This window comes from Centrocercus urophasianus, unplaced genomic scaffold, assembly GCF_019232065.1.
Source record: "Centrocercus urophasianus isolate 14NV4802_14NV808 unplaced genomic scaffold, USGS_Curo_1.0 seq_27, whole genome shotgun sequence".
NCBI lineage: Eukaryota > Metazoa > Chordata > Aves > Galliformes > Phasianidae > Centrocercus > Centrocercus urophasianus.
In genome coordinates, this window is record NW_024884833.1 from 4,430,646 (window position 1) to 4,451,072 (window position 20,427).

Sequence of the window (20,427 nt, forward strand, 5' to 3'; positions counted from 1 at the left end):
GAAGGATCTCTTCTGGAGATCCCCTCTTTTGGTATCTTCTGGTGAGCTCAACCCAAGGGTAAGCTCTTCCACTTATTCTCTTTTGTGATCGTTGTCTGCTTTGCCTTACTCTCTTGATTATATTGCAATTATAACATCTTGATATCTATTGATTATACACAATTATATTGTGACTATAACATCTTGGTTATACACTGTTCCATAAATGTAAACAATTCTTGAGACGTGAAGATGAATTTATGCATTTTTTTCTACATAAAATACTGAAGTAATCAGAAAAAAAAAAAAAAAATCAGAAAAACAACTAAGAGCTCAGTGAATGCAGTTAGTCACACTGCACGTCCTCCTAGCCCTGAAAAACAGAATCTGTTGCATAGCTGTCCAGCTCTTTTCCTTTTCTAATAGCCATAAACATAGGTTATGAAGTTCACTTTGTGATCTCTCAAATACTACTCCACAAGAACTGCACGTGGTCCTATGTTACTAAAACAGGCTGAACTCAAATCTGTGAAGTCTAAAGAACTGGAAAATTGGTTTTAGTATATATATATATAGGTATATAATATATTTATATATACACACATTTATTATAGACAGAAAATATATATATATAGAAATATATGTAGATGTATATATGTGTATCTACCTACATTAAGGAACAATACCTGAGCAACAGTTGGTGTTGCAATTTCCATTCAAAAGCATTGCCTTGGTGGTCAAGTATAATGTCTTATCCAAACTTTTTCAACCTATGTAAATTATCTTTTGCTCACCATACAGAAATTTGCCTGCAGCTGTCAGTGTACAACAAAGTTACTAAAATTGTTATGTTAATTCTTCACAACTTTCTCATTTGTTGACAAGCACTTCATCATATACATCAACCTAATTACACTTCCATTTCCCAGCTCTTGAGAACTTGTAACTGCTCTAGAAAATATGAAGTTGGTGCATACAGAACCATTTTTCAGTGAGAAGGTGTGCACAGAGTATTTCATAGCTGTACACAGTTTAAAAAACAAGTCCACAATTTTTAAATTGTTACTTACACAGGGATGTTTTCAAAAGCATCTTCAAAATTTTCCTGGAAAAGAAAGAAAGTGTTTCAATTAATAGTCTGTGTGTGCTCAGGTACTCTTTATGTAACAGTAGAAATTTACTTTTACCAGGCAGCATTTATTCTTCAATACAGAGTAATTACTGGATTATTCATAGTCATGCTTTCAGTGCAAATCATCACCCAAACACATTTTCCAAAGGCTCACTACATTAGAGTATAGTTTAATGGTAAGTATAGAACAGATTTTTCTCCTCTCCAGCCTCTTCAACTTTCACTGATTACTGAGGGGAATACAGTCTTACACCTCATTGAAAGTGGTATGCAAAGGAATAAAATGATACAAAACTTATACAACATTCCTAGTATATTTTACTACAAATAATACAAGCACTATAATGCCTGCAACAAACTTTCAAAAAAAGAAATGTTTGCAGAACAACAATAATACTGAAAGAAAGCAATTTAAGTTTCTTAAGTACCACCCTTGTGTAAGTAGCTGAATTTACACCAATTACAGCTTACTTTAAAGTTATCCACTTACTAAAGACAACGCACACACCTGCAATATTATTAAGAGTTCACTCCTGGTGAGATGAAAGATTAAGAGTTTGTGATATTTACCCCAAGCACGATAACATGAGATATAAGCTAACATTCAGCAGTACTTCAGAAGACAAACCTAGGCTTCATGAATTTTAAATTTCCCTGCAAACTTATCAGAATAATCAAATGGTAACAATGGATCAGATAATCTGTCTCCTCTACAGGAGATATTCATGAGCAGTGATCCACCTTCCAAAAAACATTACTTTATTTTTAACTAAGGGAAAATATCCATTCAGAGTAACTGCTGAACAGTTGGACACATTACACATCAAGTTTTGAAACACTGCAACTGCTATTATTTTTGCCTGCAGCTACCATGGCCAAGTACTATAAATGTATTTAAAGAAAAATCATTAACAGACTGCTTAAATGCTCTCTTTTGAACTAAGTTAACTGCCTATATTATGGTAGACAGGGATAAGGACTATTCTGAAAAGTACAGTAATCAAGTCAGAAGCAGATAAAATGACGTGATCTGAGAAGAGTGGAACCAAGTTTCCAAAAGCAGTATAGATGCCAACAGGAACAAATATCCCAAACAAAAACCCTGTTTCACTCGTATCCATGTCTCACTCCAGACAATGATAAAAGTCAGTCTTATAATAAAGCACTTCTCTGAAGACTGTTTGCCTCCTTGATCCATTTCCAGAGACAGGAGGAGAAATTCAGCAACATACATAAAACACAATGGCAGCTTTTTTGAGTATGCTTCCATTTTTTATATGGAAAGAAACTGATTTTTTATCTGATGTTTGAACTGTCAGATATTTGCAGAGAACAGCAGCAACCAGCAGTCCGTATCTATGTAGAAAAACACAACTCACATGGATCTCTTCTTGCCTCCACACACTCAGCAAGGACCACAACAGTCTGTCTCCTGATGAATTTTGTTTCCTGCTATTCATATTCATCAAATGCTCCTCTAAGCTGAAGTATCAGAATCTAAAGTGGTGTAAGAAAGAAGGGGACAGACTCTTTAGCAGGGCCTGTGGTGACAGGACAAGGGGAAATGGTTCAAACTAAAAGAGAGGAGATTTAGATTGGATCTAAGGAATAAGTTTCTTACAATAAGCATGGTCAGGCACTGACCTCAGGTTGCCCAGAGGTGTGGTGGATCCCTCAGCCATGGAGACATTCAAGGTCAGGGTGAGACAGGGCTCTGATCCAGCAGTAGGAGTGGAAGAACAGATTAGAAAGCCTTTAAGAATTCCTTCCAACTCAAACAAGTATATGATTCTCAAGTATAAATGAAAATACTGAATTGAAATACCCAAAATAGCTTCCCTCAGATCAAGTTCTGAGATTTGTCAAGTTCTTGCCAAAATATAAAATGTTTCAAAAGCACTCAGAAAACACTCACTTTCTTCTAAGCAGCCTGTTACAAATTTACTTATGAATTAGCCAGCTCAACAACAGAAAATACAGAGTGAAGAGTTAAATAAAACACATTTTAAACATGTAAAGTCATAAATGTGTGCATATATTACATGCATACATGTATTTAAAAAAAAAAAAAAACAAAAATCAAGTGGTTTGTAATGTTTATCTAGATCCTGGAGCACAGAAGCAGCCCGAAGACAAGAACAGGCACTCTTGCACACATGGCTAAAGCCTAGTAAAGACTGCATTTTCAGTGCCTCATCACATCCAGAAGATATAGTTGCATTGCCATAACCAGCTTCAAAGGGTGCTTATTTATGTCAGTTCATGCCAGAAGCACAATTTCCTTCAAATCTAATGCTGTGTGCAACAAAGTCAGCCATGTTTGTGACCTATATAATTCAAAAATCTCTAGCGGATTAATCGAACTTCCTTTATTTACATAGCTGTCACAGACAATGCAAACCCTTATCCACTTTCTTCTGCTGACTTGAGTGCATGCTGAAGCAAGTCCCAAGGTATATCCTTGTGCTGATATACTGACAGTGGGGTCAAAAAAAAAAAAAAAAAAAAAAAAAAAAAAAAAAAAAAAAAACAACAGATTTTTCATAAACATTTAATAGTTAATTTGGAACCAAGTGAAACAGTTTAACAGTGGTGTTCCTCAGTACATACACTGGCTAGTGCTGAATCTTAAGATTTTTATGCCATATCCAGAGAACAGGTCAGTATGAGTATTTAACACAAGAATGAAAATAAACCTGCCACTAGATGGCATGACAAAAACTGACTTTCCTGCAAATCTGTAAAAAAAAAAAAAAGTTTAAAAAATGGCAGAATACTTGATAAAATAAAGCTGTCTTAAAAAGACTTTTCCTGAATCATACCATCATTTTTTTTCTTGGACCACTGTTCTATTTAACAACTTTTTTTTTTTTTTTTTTTTTAAGCTGTAAGCCAGTTTGAAAAGTTTCAATGAATTAGAGATACTTCCATTTTCCAAACCCAAGAAAGCTCAGCTCAGACAACAATAAACATAAACAGACAAGTATATAAAGAGAAAAAAAAAAAACAGCTTGAGCATTCCTTAGCAATAATAGCAGAAACCATTCACAGTAGACCACCATTTACATATAAAGCCTCATGAAAAATAAAATCGGAGTCACTTTAAAATTACTACAGAGATTTACCTGTTACTATATTTTTAATACACTAGTAGAAAGTAGAAACAACTGCTTGTCCTGGTAATAACAGGATGCATTTCTGACACTAGGATTTCTTTCTCCTTTCTTTCATATTTACGGTGTCACGTATGATGTCTTAAGCAGCTGTGGACTGCAACTTTTTAAAGATAAGAGGAGGGGAGGTATAAGGAGGTACAGGGAAACGAAGCTGATCTGCAATACGCATACTTTGGAATAGGACTATGAAAGAGGCTTTCTAATGGTCTTCATTTGGATACTGCCACTAGTTTCTAGACGCCAGGAGTCACCACATAGACTGATTAGCAAATGGAATCAAGTATTAAAAATATTATTTGATCAGAATTTAAATATTCTTCTCTATTACACTACTTTACATACATTCATTTCCCCTCAGCCCCAGCCAGTGTTACATTAACAATTCCAAAGAAATTAGTGGCTATACATTTTAAACTACAGGCCTTTGGTGGTAGCAGCTTAATACAAGCCAACAGCTACAAATCAGCAATATGCTACCATTACAGCAAGATGCAAGCTCCTGACCACTTTTCTCAATGATACAAAAGGACAACATACTTCCTTTCTGTTGACCTGACCAAGCCGAGAACAAAAACATCAGTGAAACAGGAAATATTTTGAGACATGCAGCACAGGAACATGACTGACTCTAAAGCAACAAAATGATAGGATAATCCCACTTTAGTGGGGTTAATTTCAGTAAGATTCCTCATTTTAGGTTTTTTACCTGCTTGTTTCATCTACTCAGTGCTAAAGTCAAGACTTTTCACAGACATTTTCTTCTTTTTTTTCTTTCCATTTATCATGCTCCTTTGGAGCTCTCCTTGAGGACAACAACATCCTCAGTATTAAATGAAATACAAATACTACACTATCAACCGTCAGTTCTCTACTCACTTACTCTATATTTGTATTACAAAAATACTGAGAGTTTTCAAGTCTTAATTTTTTTTTTTTAGCTTTCTTTCAAGTAGTCTGAAATAAATTCAGCCACTACCATTGAGCTACTATAAATGCATGGAACTGGAAAGATCTGTATCATTGTAAACTTCTCAACATGAAACCCATCTCTGTTTAAAATATACATATATATGTCATTTTTGCAATTTTAAAAAGGTATTAATAAAAATTAGAGCACAGTTACGGAAGCTTGCTCACATGCCACAGTGATTAGTTTTTAAGAGGTCACCCATACATTCTTTATATTAAGAATTTGCCAACTAAACATAATGAAAAAGACTATCATTAAATTTGTTTCTTTTTTTTTTTTTTTTTTTTTTCCAATTCAATTTCTAATCAATACCCAAGAAATGAACATAATTATTCATGGGTGAAGATTTCATTAGAACTAGTGGAAAGCAAAACAGAAGAACAAGAAAACATTGCCTTTAATGACTGGGATTAAAGAGTACGTTAGTCTAGAAGGAGGAGCTGCACATGGAAACAGGCTGAGGCAGTACTACAGAAAGCAACAATGCTGAAGAAGACTCAGAGGCAATTTCGACAAGTAATTCAACATGAATTCCTATTGTTACTGTGATCCATAAGTGAATCTGCAAACAGTAGAAAAAACAACTTACGATGCAACACAGAGCATGAAAACAGTAAAGCTTAGCTTCCTTAGAGTTCAGCCTTCCTGAGGGCTGATAATTATTAAAGAATACAATAGAGATTCCTCCCAAAATAGTTCAGGAACTTGAACACGCGGCTGATTTTAACAGCTTTTTGAGAACTTGAATCATTTTGATTTTCCAAGCAGAAATAGTTACCATCTCTGGCTCATACATAAAACCACTAAAAAGCAAAACCTCTGTGATTTCTTCTGAACATCAGTTTTCATAACGTTTTCCTTGCTGATTCAAATTCACATTTCTCTCATGCAGTGTGTTAACTTGTGGAAGTGGACATGTTTCTCATGGCTCCAGATTAAGATTCTGAGAAGCACATGTTATGGTTCAGCTAAGAACAAAATTGCTAGCCTCAAACCTGCACCTGCCAAGTCTCATGAAAACTGATGGCTTTTGTTCTAACATTACTTTATGAAGAATTTGTTCAAATTAACTCATAGCCTGTAATATGAGCTACAGATAGAATTCCACTATAGTTTACTATCAGAATTCCATTTCACACTATCAGAAAGATAACATCTTTAGATTCCATCTTTAGTTTCTCAACATTGCTGTTTCCCAGAAGTGCAATCATTCTCCACATATCATAGAATACCTCCATAACAGATTATTTGGATTTCATTTTGCTACTTTTAATAATTTCCCCCTACATACACACCTAAAAACCACCCTTGAAGCATCAAATATCAGAAATAATAACATCACAAAAAAGAATGATGGAGACAACAGTGCAAGCTTACTGATCTAAAGTTGTAAAAGTTCAGTTGATAATACAGCTCAGTTAAAAATATGTTCAAATTTTAAAACTCATTTCATTCATCTAGAGTAAGCCAAGTGTTACATGGCAATCACAGAACAACCAGGTTGGAAGAGACCTCAAGGATCATGAATTGCCAACCCTCCCATCACATGCAGGGCCACCAACCTCCCCATTTAATACCAGACCAGGCTGCCCAGGGCCACATCCAGTCTGCCCTTGAACACCTCCAGGGATGGGGCATCCACAACCTCTCTGGGCAGCCTGTTCCAGCACCTCAACACTCTCACAGTAAAGAATTTCCCACTGACATCCAATCTCAATCTTCCCTCCTTCAACTTCAAACCATTTCCCCTTGTCCTGCTGTTATCAACCCTTTCAAAGAGTTGATTCCCCTCCTGTTTGTAGGCTCCCTTTAGGTACTGAAAGGCTGCAGTGAGGTCACCCCACAGCCTTCTTTTCTCCAGGCTGGACAAGCCCAGCTCCCTCAGCCTGTCTTCACAGCGGAGGTGCTCCAGACCTCTGATCATCTTTGGGGCAACACACGTTTCAAAACTTCAAACAGAAGCTCTATGAACAAAACAAAAAATAAGAAGTGATTCTTACAACTTTGTTGCTTAGGACACCTTTCCTTCAAACTATTAGATGATAGTCATGTAAGGGCAGAATTCAACAATTCTGTTTTGTTGTTTATATATATGCATATAAATTATATATATATATATATATAAACAGAATACTTAAGTAGCAGTTGACGTTTTTGCGCTTACATATTATTTCAAACATACTTGAGCTTTAAATATGATCCATGCTTTTATGCTTTGCATGAAAGATTGAGTTTTTCCAGAGTGAGATTGCGGACGAGCTGTGTTTTGCTGAAAGTTTTCCACACAGATGAAGAACTTCAGCTGTTAGAAGCCACAGATGCAGTAGTTCAGACTCACTTATTAAATCTCAAGAACACAGAACAGCATACCATGTTCCAGATCTTTATTAACATGGGTATCTTGGTCAGGAGTCAAGCTTTAGCCAAACAAACAAACAAACAACACAGCAACAACTCTACATCCAAAAAGAAATCAGGAATCAACAAGACAGAGCACAGCTTTACTAGAAATTTGGCTAAATAAACTGAAGCTGAGTTCAGCAGTATAAGCTTTGGTGTCATTTAGTTCAAACATAAGATGTCAGTGCCCACAAGAACGAAGATATTTCCACTGCAGCCTGGCAAGTTGTGACCTTTCCACATAGCTGCTTACCTCCAAACTACCAAAGTCATAGGAAAATTGAGGCCTGGAAGTTCCGCCCTCAATTTTAAAAGTTTTTAATGAAAATATCTGATGTAGGTGGATATTAATAACCAGCACATTCTAAAACAAAAAGCAAAAACAAAACAAAACAACAACAACAACAAAAAGGCAATTCTGATTTACATTTAGTTATATAAAAACTGGACAATTCTAAAGCATCATAGCAGTCATTCTGTACAAATGAAACCTGCAGTGAGAATGATTACATGCAGTGATGCTAGCCTTTGTGGGTCAGACACACCACACACTAGTGCATGGATGCCCAACCTTTCGCCTTCTCGGGGCTGTGTTCAGTGAAGACAAATTCTCTTGGGTTGAATATACGTTTGCTATCCCAAAAGTAATGCCTCCCATTTATTCCCATGGAAACTGTAACAAACACAATGAGCGCACTAACACTGCTTGATAGAGCAAATTCTCAGCTACGCAACATTATCTTCCAGCAACAGTCACTACAACTGGCTACGTATTTTCACCAGCAATGAAAAGAGCTTGCACACCATGCTCATCAAAATCTGCACCAGTAAAGATGATGCTCTGCTACAAGTGTCACTGCTGAAATGTGCTAGCCATCACCTCACACTGCTCACATCCATTCTTCGGTCTCCATAAATATTCAGCAAGAGTCAACGAATGTCAATGGATGCAGCTTTTTCTGCACAGGGGAATTTAATTTCATGCTTGCTTTAGATGTACTTCATGCCAGATGCCATTGTGTCTGACTGCCCTGTGCTGCCATCTGTCACTCGACAACAACACGTAATAGAATACTGTCAGGAAGGTTCAACATCTGCTGTCATACCATCAACATCCGTCTCTGATATCATGGGACAACATAATAAAACAGGAGGCATTGATTTTGGAGCAGCCCTCATAAAATATATTAAATAAATGTGAATGAGTAACATCTTATTTTTGTATTTGTATATCTTATAAATTTTATTGTTTGTATTTTTATTAAAATATTATTTTTAGAAAAGAGCAATGCAACCATAAAACTAGCGGGATATGTGACCCTGTTTTTGTGAAACTAACATATCAGGTTTGATGATAGTGGCTGCAAGTCTCGGTGAGCTCTCAAGAAGTTTGTCAGAGATTTTTGACAGAATTTTACTCTTCCTGTACTTGAACTTTTTAAGCAATTTTTCACAAATGTACGTACTGCCGAAAAACACTGACACAAATAAGATGTCATTGTGAAGTGAGGAATATTTCTCTATGGTAAGATAGGGCTTATAGAATTCTGATGAAGACACATGACCGGTTGAGTGAGTTGAATATCTCCATACAACTCCATACATTCCACTTGAAAATTCACAAATAATTTATGCTGACTGAAAATAGAAGCACAAATATACCAAAAAATGATGACTTTTTCAGCAATCTCAAAATCTATTCTCAAATACCTTTATCAAAATGGAAAGCACAGCTACAGGTTTTTGTTGCTGTTGTTTTGTTTTTCCCTGCTCACAGGACTGTGTTTAGCCAATGTATCATAACACATAAACTTATTTCCCATCACTTGATTTAGCACTGCATCATTCCCTCCAGCTTTCAACCCCTTTAGGGTTAATACTGCAGTGGAGGTTTGACTCGGGCTAGAGCCACTGCCTTTATAGTCTGGGGCAGGGGGCAGCCATAGGGTGAGCTGTACCAGCTGCAGGATGTGTCTGTACTGATGTAAGCAACAAGATGAAGCTTTCTCCATCTGCTTCTGAACAGGGTGCCTAATGGAACCACACTTCAGTACACTGACATCAGTCTTAACTGTTCCAAATGCAGCTGGCTGAGCTTGTCCTGTTTTAAACAGCACCTCTCCCTTATGACTGAGAAGTGGAAATAAGCAGATTCAGTTACATATTCAGCAAGAATCTAAAAGTATATCATTTTAACTGGCATGCAAATGGCTCCTGTCAACAGTTATTGATGTTCATATTCAGATCTGACTTTTCGCACATAAAAGTGAGAGTATAATTACAGTTAAAGTTGGCTGAACTCTAATCCAGATATACACAGAAATAAATATTATCCTCTGCCGTTTCTCTATCTGAGTAAATAGTTTTATCTCAGCCCATGAGTTCTACTTCTTTTTTTCCCCTGATTCTCTCCCTCATCCAGATGGAAATGGGAGGGAGTGAGCAAATGACTGTATGGTGCTTAGGTACCTGCTGGGTTAAACCACAACAGGACTACACAAAACCACTCTCCTCAAAGCAGACACTCCAGCAGATACTACAGGTCTGCTGTCATTAGCTGTAAGAAAGAACAACTGATGAGCCTAACACCTCTTTAACCAGACATGCCCTTCCAAGTCCTGTAAAACTTTGTGCCAAGTTTGTCAAGCTTTTTAAAAACTTCAATGGAAACCTCTTGTAACCATAGAATTGTCATAAAAATGATCACTGAATCATTTGAGTTGGAATAGACGTTTAAAAGTGATCTAGTCCAGCTCCCCTACAACAAATACAGACATCTATAGCTAGAACAGGCTTCTCGGAGTCTGGTTCAGCTTGACCTTGAACATCTCCAGGGACACCACCAACTCTCAGGCCTTACTTCTTGACGAAGGCACGCTGGTTGTGCCGTATCACCTCCCTGTCTCCCCAGTCTATGATAAGGCATATCTTTTCCACAATTTTCCCCAGATCAGAGGTGAGACCAACAGGCCAGTAGTTCCCTGGGTCATCCTTTCTCGACTTCTTAAAAATGGGCGTGACGTTGCCTTTTATCCAGTCACCAAGGACTTCACCTGATTTTCATGGCTTTTCAAATGTAATTGAGAATGGCTTGGTGACTATATCAGCCAATTCCCTCAGATCTCTGGGGTGCATCTGATCAGGATCTGCAGACTTAAGGACATTCAGGTTCTTCAGGTGTTTGCAAACTTGATCTTCACTTACAGTGGGAGGAATATTTAGTAATTTCATAGAAATTGCATGAAGCCCTACTGAAATCAAAAGGAACTTCTTACAATGTCTGGAAGTTTCTAGACCTAATTCTTCAGAAGCGTAGCCATGTACAGAGTAATTGTGTGTATCTATATTTTCCACAACAAAACTTGTGAAGACATTTCTACTTCCAGCCATCTAGATTATCAGCCTTCTCTAATCAGTTTCCAAATAGTCTACAGAGGCCTTTTTTTTTTTTTTTTTTTTTTCTCTCCATCAGAAGATATGGAAATGCATTTTCACAGAGAGACAAGCAGAGGGAAAAAACACAAAAGGAAAAACATAGAGTTTCTGTTTTAGACAGAAAAAGCATTTTCTTGAGTTGCTTATATGCAACCAAGACATCAAAAATCAAACTCACAGATTTGTGATGCAATTTATAAAGCTTGATCTTAAGTCTGGTGAAGACAAAATTTCACAGCTAGGGAAATTCACCTGTTATAGCTCAGAAATGGCTATTGCTCATGTAGGTTAGCTTTCCATAATTGCCAAAACATTACAGAAACTTCAGTTCAGACAAGTCAAAGGGTAATGAGAAAATCTGATCCTAACACAACAGCGTAACTTCAAAAGATACAGTCGTAGTGCATAAAATGATACGATGTTCACTTGAGTTCATGTGACTCCACAAAATGCACCAAGATAAAAGCTACTATGAAAAGGGAACCTGGAGGATCCATTTTGCTAACACCAGACTGTGAGATCGGTCTGACTGTTTTGTTTACAGTACACAATCTTCATTATTTTTTTTCTCATAAGGGCAGATCTGCCCAGGTGCCTCACATAGCCTTCCCACATTAATTTCTTTATTTCAGTACTCTTAATGCAGGTGGCAGTGAAAGCTGCCAGGTTTTGCTTCTAGGCTACACTATCCACAATATTACCACAGGATGCTCAAAATACATTTAAAAAAAAAAAAACAACAAAAAAAAAACCAGTAAAATTGGAAGCAGCAACAGCCAATGTAAAAAGATATTTACTTCCACCCATGAAAGACTTTCAGTTTGCTGACTGAAAAGCATTCCTCAACAGTTGAAAAAAACAGAAAGAGTTGAATGATAAAGTTGAATGATAATTTCTTAAGTCACTTATTTCATACAAATTGACTTGATGAAATTTAATTTGATGAAATTAAGGCAGTAGTTAAATTAAACTTCCTCCTGTTTCCACATGAGATTTATTTCCACCATGACCTTAGACCAAACAGTTTGACAGAAGTATCTCTTCTACAGTGATTAAAAGTAACTTTTATTTCTGCTTCATAAATGTGAATCTATTTTTGCCCTGCTAACTTGTTCATTTGCAAGTGTATATATTTTCTAGTAAATCAATTTTTTAAAAAATTGGAAATTCATAGTTGTCAAGAACAATTTATTCAGATCACAAAGTAAGCACTTTGCCTTCCCCAGATTACATAAATTTTGACAGCAATGCCATTAGCTGCAACTGAACTTAGCTGTTGATGCAGCTGATCAACTCTAAAGAGAACAAAAAACAGAAAGCAGCTAGTTAGCACTCAAGAACAGGGACTGAAAAACATAGAAGTGAAACAAGAAGTATTGATACTGTGGTAAATGCATTTCTAATGCTGAACTGTCTTATAAATGAAGACAATTTCAAAGTTAAGATACCAGCCAAAATGGGTGGTAAGAAAGAACAGCTTCACCTTTCAAGCAGCATGAGCACACTTCTCAATAGACAGGACTTAATCCTGCACTAAACTGCATGGGAAAACAAAAGGGCTAAAAAGAGGGGTTTGGGATGCCGCTCCTCTTTCTTTGTGAAAGTCATGAATCAACTGGTGAATTAACACGAATTAAAAAGCTACCTTTCAAAACACCTGCTCATCATAATAAGTAATTAGTCGCATATTTTCTCCCAATAGCACTGCTTAGAAGCTGAAACAAAAGCCATCCCTTTCACTAATGAAACAGCGCAGTCTATATTATCACGGGGTAAAGCGGGCACTTACAACCCATGGCCCATGAGCTACACGCAGCCCAGTTCAGCCCAGCCCAGCCCAGCCCACTCTGCACCATGCCCTGCCCTGCGCCATCATGGCAGCAGCTCTGCCCCACCAAGCAGCACAGCCCAGCCCTGGGCATGTACCCATCTGTCACAACCACCAAACATCGGTGCATGACGGGAACTGTTTGGGCCAAAACCAGGATACAGGAAGGGCACAGTGCATCTTACTCACAACACCGCTTTAGGCAGTACATATATTTATGAGAAACTGCTCGAAGGATTAAGTACAGGAAGAGTAAAATTCCATTAAAAACCTCTAATGAACGACTTGAGAATTCACCTAAAATTGCAGCCACTGCTATCAAGACAGACTGATGCAATTGTTTCACAAAAAAAGTGTCACATATGCCACTAGTTTTGTGGTTTTACTGCTTCCTTTTTCAAATAAAAAGATGTTAAAGATTAAAATAAGATTTGGTACCTGTATTCACTAAGTATGTCATACATACAAGGGGACATCAGAGGTGGATGTTGGTGGTATGGAAGTACAGGTTGAACCTTCCCACCAATATTCCATTGAATGTTGATGCCGTGTGACAGATGGCAGCAGAGGGCCAGCCTGACAATATGACATCTGGCAGTACTGCTTTTTCCAAGATAACCTGCGCCTCATCTACCACAGAGAATTTCATATTTTATAAAAGGAGGCTTTCTGAAAGCCTCATTTAAATGCATCCTTAGTTGTCATGATTCTACAGACTTCACATCCTTCACACAACAACTTATTTTATGGCTTAAGCACATGCAGATAAATAAGAATAGCTCAAGTCAGAGCTATATTACAAGCAACCGCAAAAAAAAAAAAAAAAGAACTGTGTGATACGTGCAAGGGAGTGCTGCTGTTAGAGAATTACCATGCTTCAGAAAATCTATTACTGTTGGTCGGTATTGGGTATCAGTGGAAGCCATTAAAGAACAGCACTCTGATGTTTTTTTAAATTCACTTTTATCTTAGTAATATGACAACGTGACACACTTCAACTGTCCGTGCTGAGCTGGACGTTCAGATGGAAGGTCCTCTCCACATGCTGTACAACTGATGCCACACAGACTAAGCAGGACGCACTGATCACACAGTGGGCTCAAAGAGGAAACCTCAGTCATCCAAGAATCTCGGAAGTGATCATAGGCTGGTCCAGAGGCAAAGATTTAATTCAAACACTATGAGAGGAGGAGATGACGTGTGTTGAAGAGGCCAGGTAGAGTCAACTACAAGAAAATGAGAAGCAATAAGTCTTGTTCACTGATGGGTCCTGTTGTTTCGGGAGAAAACATCAGTGATGGAAGGCTACTGTACAGAGCCCTACATGACAATTTGCAGACACTGCTGATGGAGAAGGTAAATCAAGCAACTGTACAGGACTGAAGGCAATCCAGCAGGCTTCAGATAAATTCCTGAATGAGATAAACTGCTGAATGAGAGCAGTGATCAGTGATCTCTCTCCATACTGCCTCATGGATGGTAACAAATGCCCTATGGGGGCTGTTACAGCAACAGAAGTAGAACAACTGGCAGCACAGAGATTAAATACCTGTGAGAAGCTGCATTACAGAAAAGATATTGATGCTCAGGTAGAGAACATGGCTATGGAAGTACATTACAAAGATGGCCACACACCAAGAGCTGTACTATTGAAAAACACCAAGATAACCGTGCCGTGGTTTTTGATTTCTGTTATCAGTATTCCACATCATAACATCACACTGTGCACTGGGAGTTAAAGAGTTACTGCTGCAGTTCTGTAGATTGATTGTTCTGGCCCTCAGAAGAACAAACTACAGCTCCCAGAAGACTTCCTCATTCTGTTTTCTATTCAAAGGGAAAAATAAAACTTACTGGGAGTCACAAGACCATAATCCCTTCTCTTTCTGCTTGTCTCTGTAGTTTGTACTCCCTAGCCATCTCACCTTCAGCATTAAAGCCTTTGGGTTCTGGATACTCTCATCTATTTGACGTATTAGCTACAATTCCAATTATATTGTATTATCTCACATTCCACTATCATATTTAGTAAATTAATTTTCTCCCTTAGCTCTTAGTCACTGCTTTGCTCCCAGGCCCATCTCCCTGCCTATTCCTTTCCCCAGGCATTGGTACCCCTGTCATGAAACCAGGACAGAATCATGACAAACCAGCACATGGATCAGGCTTACAGGATTGAAGGGGCACTGGAAGATCTGGACTGGCAAGGTAAGGGTGAATTATTTCCAGCTCAGTAGGCCCATGACATCTCAGGCTATTAGTGGAAGAAATATCAGGAAGAAATGCAACTCATAGATGGGCTCAGAATCAAGAGGTGGGCTTGACCACGAATGCTATCGCACTGTTATCCATGAATGCAGCACATGCACTGCAATTAAGCAAGCCAAGTGGGTAAAGCCTCTCTGGAATGGAGAATGACAGCTGAAATACTGCTGAAATACCCGGTGGACTGATTATATCTCCCCCCCATAAACCCATCAGAGCAAGAGCTGTATGCTTATAGTGGTGGAAGCAACTATTGAACGGCTGGAAATGCAACTCATACTACATGTCATCCTCTGAAATACTATCCCAGACCTTTAGATGCAAGCCTTTAGCAAATGAAGGCTTCCTAACATCTGAGGCTTTTTGTTTGTTTTTAACCTACACTAAATAAGTATTCATGGTTGAGATTTAAATGAACTTATTGCATTTCCAAGTTTTTCTCCAGTGAAGATCATGTTATCAAGTAATAGTTACCAAACTTTGATGAGGTTTCTACTCACATAATCAAGTTCATGTTAAGCATGAGTGGCTCAGAGTAGGAAGCATCAAAACTTCAATTCCAGTCTCTCTCCCCTTATCTCACAACGTAAGTGGCTATTCATCATAGTTGAAAGCAAAAAAAAACAAGTAAATCTTTAAAAAACTCAAAAGTCTCACACATTTCAGAATGTATAAAACAGAAGGGCACAATGTTACGTCAAACTTCAACTACATGTTGAAAATTAACCTTAACGTGGAACGCAAAAGGAATAGGCAGTGAAGACTGCATCCCAGTAAAGAAAAAAAGGTATATAATACAAATAGCAAGAGAGTAAGTCATATTGCTCCAAACATAGACTATTTAAAATAAAGATGCTTGCTGATTCTATCGATTTGTAAGGCCTCAAAGAAAAATCCTGTTTACATAACTTCACTGTATACCTATTACAGATTATTTAGACAAAAGCATCGCTTATTACCAAACACTGGTAATACTGGAATTCCAGAATGCTTATCAATTACTATGCAATCAACAATTCTAAATAAGTCTCATTACAGAGACACCACTTTGGAACTGCTAACACTCCTTAGAGAAGAATCCAAACTGAAGAACGATCTGCTCATTTTGTATTAAAGATGACTCAGTTTCAGTTTTGTCTGTCTTTATTTCATTAGTTATATGAAACAGAAATTAGCACAAGCATCTTAGGTATTAACCTCCCTACCCTCCCTCGGTTAAGTACTTTTTTGGATTACATGGCTGATCAATTATTTGTATAGAATGGAACAGTGGCTTCACAAGAAGCACCAAAAAGTTCTGTTTCATAGTGAAAATTTACTGATTATCCTTAAGCGGATCATTTCCTTTAAAAGAAGCCCTTGCTGCAACAACAATAATTGCAACAACCTATTTGTGATGTTCTTCTCATTATATGCAAGCCTCTGTGGATATCTTCTAATTCACCATTAGCACAGAGTGCAGTAACAAAGCAGCAAAGGTTTAGAAACCATTATTATCTAGAGTTGAAGATCTAGTCTGCACAGGACTAAAGCAATGACTTTCATCCAATGCACAACCTGTTCCCCTGACGAAAGAAAAAGAGACCACCTTCCATCTCCCCTAGAAATTAGAGTAATGAAAAATGAGAGACCATCTTAAAGGGATTTAATTTCCTTACTAGTATAAAACTAACAAATCAGTAGCTGTTTTATACACACATTCTGAAAACTCCATTCTGTTTTTACTAGAATCAGAGCAAGACAAACAAAAGCCTGCCACGAAAACACAGTGTCACAACCAGAACATGTATCACATTAAATTACGCTGAGAAGAATCAGATCTTGACTCAACTGAACAGAAAGCTGAAGGTTTTTTTTAGGCTACCTAAGGGAAAGTACAAAGTTTGCACCCAAGTGTACCAGTTCATCTGAATTTATGAAAGTAACTCTGCTTCAACCAATATTGTAAGTAACACATGCTTTCAAATTACACTAATAAAAATTAAGAGTTAATCTACTAAGGGACCCCTGAAGTTTTGCTGGTGTGACATATGTCTATGACTTTGATTCTTAAGTCAAAATCCCCTCTATATTAACTCTTCATCCAGAATGATCCCCAGGCAGAGCTTGCTTATTTCCTCAGGCATTAAAAGAAAGCTACAGCATCCAGAAAAAAAAATACACCGATGCACCGAATTTAGCACACATTTTCTCACAGAGAAGTCACACCATCCATTTACATACTGAGCTCTGTCAAAGACAGTTTTCTCTATCACACACACATACAGTACAGCTTACTGATGTCATTTAAAGCCTCAGAAGTTTTACAGGGAATGTAATAATGACAGAAGGAACATACAATTGCTGCAATCGACAGTTCGGCCCAGAGGATTGTTAACATCACATTAGGAGTAAGGTTACACTTACAGTATACCGGTGTGATTAGGACTCTGCTCAGATACGCTTTCCCTCCTTCAGTACTTTTACATTTCTCTGTAATATTAAGCACCTACTCAGGGAAAGACCACAAATTGGCTCCTTCACAAGTTCACACAGCAGTAAATGGCTGGTGAACTGGACTGGGATGCCTCACGCAACGGAAAAGGAACCCCCACAACTGCATAGTCCAGTCTAAAACACTGAAGTTCTACAACTTCTTCCAACAGCATTCAGGCATGACAGACCCATTAGACAAAGCATAGGATACTTCTTTTAACTAATGGAACGTGCAGATAGACAACTAGCTACTCCAGGCTGGCAGTGAACTATTCATGTCACATCTGACCTCTGCCCATTGCTGATATTCATATTCATACTCATTTTCACTTTAGCATGTGGTTGTCATACACCATGAAAGTTTTTATGACTTTTATAAAACATGAAAGTTTATATGACTTTGTGGTTACTGTTACAAATGTTTTTGAAATCTCACATGACTTTAGTGAACTCACCTGCATGATCAAAAGTGACTAAATTATACCATGATGTATACTCTAACCAGATATATAAATCACAAAATACAATTTAAGTTTTGTCCTTTGTAGGTAGCATAATGTTATGTGCTTTACTGCCACTATAGCACCAGCCAATGCTAACTATAATTTTGTGTTCAATTACTGATGGCTGGGCAATGAGCAGATTGAGAGCAGCCTTGTGGAGAAGGACTTGGTGCTAGGCAGACAGAAAACTGAACATGAACTGACAACGTGCAATTGAAGCTCAGAAAGCCAGCCATATCTGGAGCTCCATCAAAAGAAGCGTAGCTAGCCAAGTTAGAGGAGGCAATTCTTCCCCTTTACTGTCTTATGAGATGCTACTTGCAGTACTGCCTTCACCTCTGTGACTCCCAGCATAAGGAAAACGCAGATCTTTTGGTGCAGCTCTAGAGGAGGCTACAAGGATGACCAGAGAGCTAGAGCAGCTCTCCTGAGGACAGGTTGAGATAGGTGCTTGTTCACTCAGGAGAAGAGAAAGTTTTGGGGAGAAATCATTGCAGACTTCTTGTACCTAAAGGATGTCTACAGGAGAGAGGGGGATGCACTATTCATCAGGAAGTGCTGTGATACAACAAAGGTAACGGTTTTAAGCTAAAAGTAGGTAAATTCAGACTACAGATTACAAAGAAATTCTTCACTTTGAGGGTGCAAATGCATTAGAACAGGTTGCCCAAAGAAGCAACCTTTGCATTACAGAAAGATACTGACGCCCAGGTAGAGAACATGGCTATGGAAGTACATTACAAAGATGGCCACACACCAAGAGCTAGTACTTCAGTTTATCCTTTTCACACTCTACATGTCCTTGTAACAGCAAAGTACTTCCACAAACACAAAACAATCCACAATAGCAAAGCAACCTAGGCAGCACAGACGCATGGATGCAGAGCTCTAGAGTCTCTCCAGTAACAACTTGCGTACTTTCCCATGTCACTGAATGAACTCAAGAGGATGATAAAAATTCCACCAAAATAGTGAAACAGACTTCAAGACAGCCTAACACAATCTTTTTTTTTATTTGGACTTCAACATTCATTTCATGCTGACTCACTGAGAAGTATGTTTGCTCTGAAATTTAGATACCCAACTAGTACTTTCCGATGTAATCAGCATGACTCAATCTACCATAAAAATAGTTCAGTTTAGAGTCACAGAATACCCTGTGCTGGAACAAACCCATAAGGGTCATCACATTTAATTCCTGATTCCCAAAGGGTAACCTAAGAGTTAAATCATACCTAGTGACATTATCCAAATGCTTCTTGAACACAAACAGGCTGGAGGCTGCGATCACTTCCACAGGGAGCTTGTTTCCTGTTTGATCACCTCAGTGAAGAACTTCTTAACGACCAATGTGAACTTCCCCAATGCAACAGTATGACTTTCCTTCACATCCTATCACCAGAGTGATCAGCACATCCCTCTCCACTCCCCACCATAATACAGCTGGTAAGTGATGACTTCAGTACACTCTATCTACTCCAAGCAGAAAAAAAACAAAAACACAAGAATCCTCAGTTACTTCTCATAAGTCATGCTCTTTCACTATTTTTGTTGCTTTCCTTTCTACACATTCCACACATTTTTCTGTTTTTAATAATTCCTTTAACACATTCTACACATTTTTTGTATCCTCCTTACAGTGAGGAACACAAAACTACACACACTACTAGAAGGAAGGCTGCACCACTGCTGAGCACAATGGGACAGTCACTTATTTTAACCAGCTAGCTATACTGCACTTGATACACTTCAGAATAAGGTTGGACATTTTGGTCACCTGTGCATGTTGCTGAATCGTACCGACCTTACCATCTACCAAAACTCCCTAAAGCCCTCTGTGCAAGTCTGCATTCCAACCGCTTGTCCCCTAACCAGTAAGTGCATCCAGGATTGCACTGTCCTAGGTGCAAAATCCAGCATTTGTTCTTGTTCAATTTCATGCTCTTGGTGACTGCTGAGCACTCCAATCTAACAAGATCTCTCTGTAACACCTCACTATCCCAAAGGTACTGACGGCTCCTACATCAGTATTATCTGCGAGCTTCATTCTTACACATTTAACTCTTTTGTCCAGTTCACAGAAAAAAAATAAATAAATAAAGAGAGAGAGAAATGCTCTCAAATTAAGCCTTGGTGAACAGCACTAGTGACTGATGGAGTCTAACATTATCCCATTTACCACAACCTTTTGAACCTGACCCTCTGGCTAAATGCACAGTATACTTTCCAGCTTTAAACTGGGCATCTTGTTCTGAAAAGTACCA

At 38.0% G+C, this 20,427-nt stretch overlaps 1 protein-coding gene across 1 annotated transcript in view; it reads right to left on the reverse strand.

Annotated features, from left to right (window-relative positions):
* The window catches only part of TTC39B (tetratricopeptide repeat domain 39B), a 91,655-nt gene that overhangs the window by 63,448 nt on the left and 7,780 nt on the right, over nt 1-20,427 (reverse strand). The window contains exon 2 of the mRNA XM_042826811.1: nt 1,050-1,084. Within this exon, the coding sequence (XP_042682745.1) occupies nt 1,050-1,084 (35 nt within the window). The remainder of the gene's footprint in view (nt 1-1,049; nt 1,085-20,427) is intronic.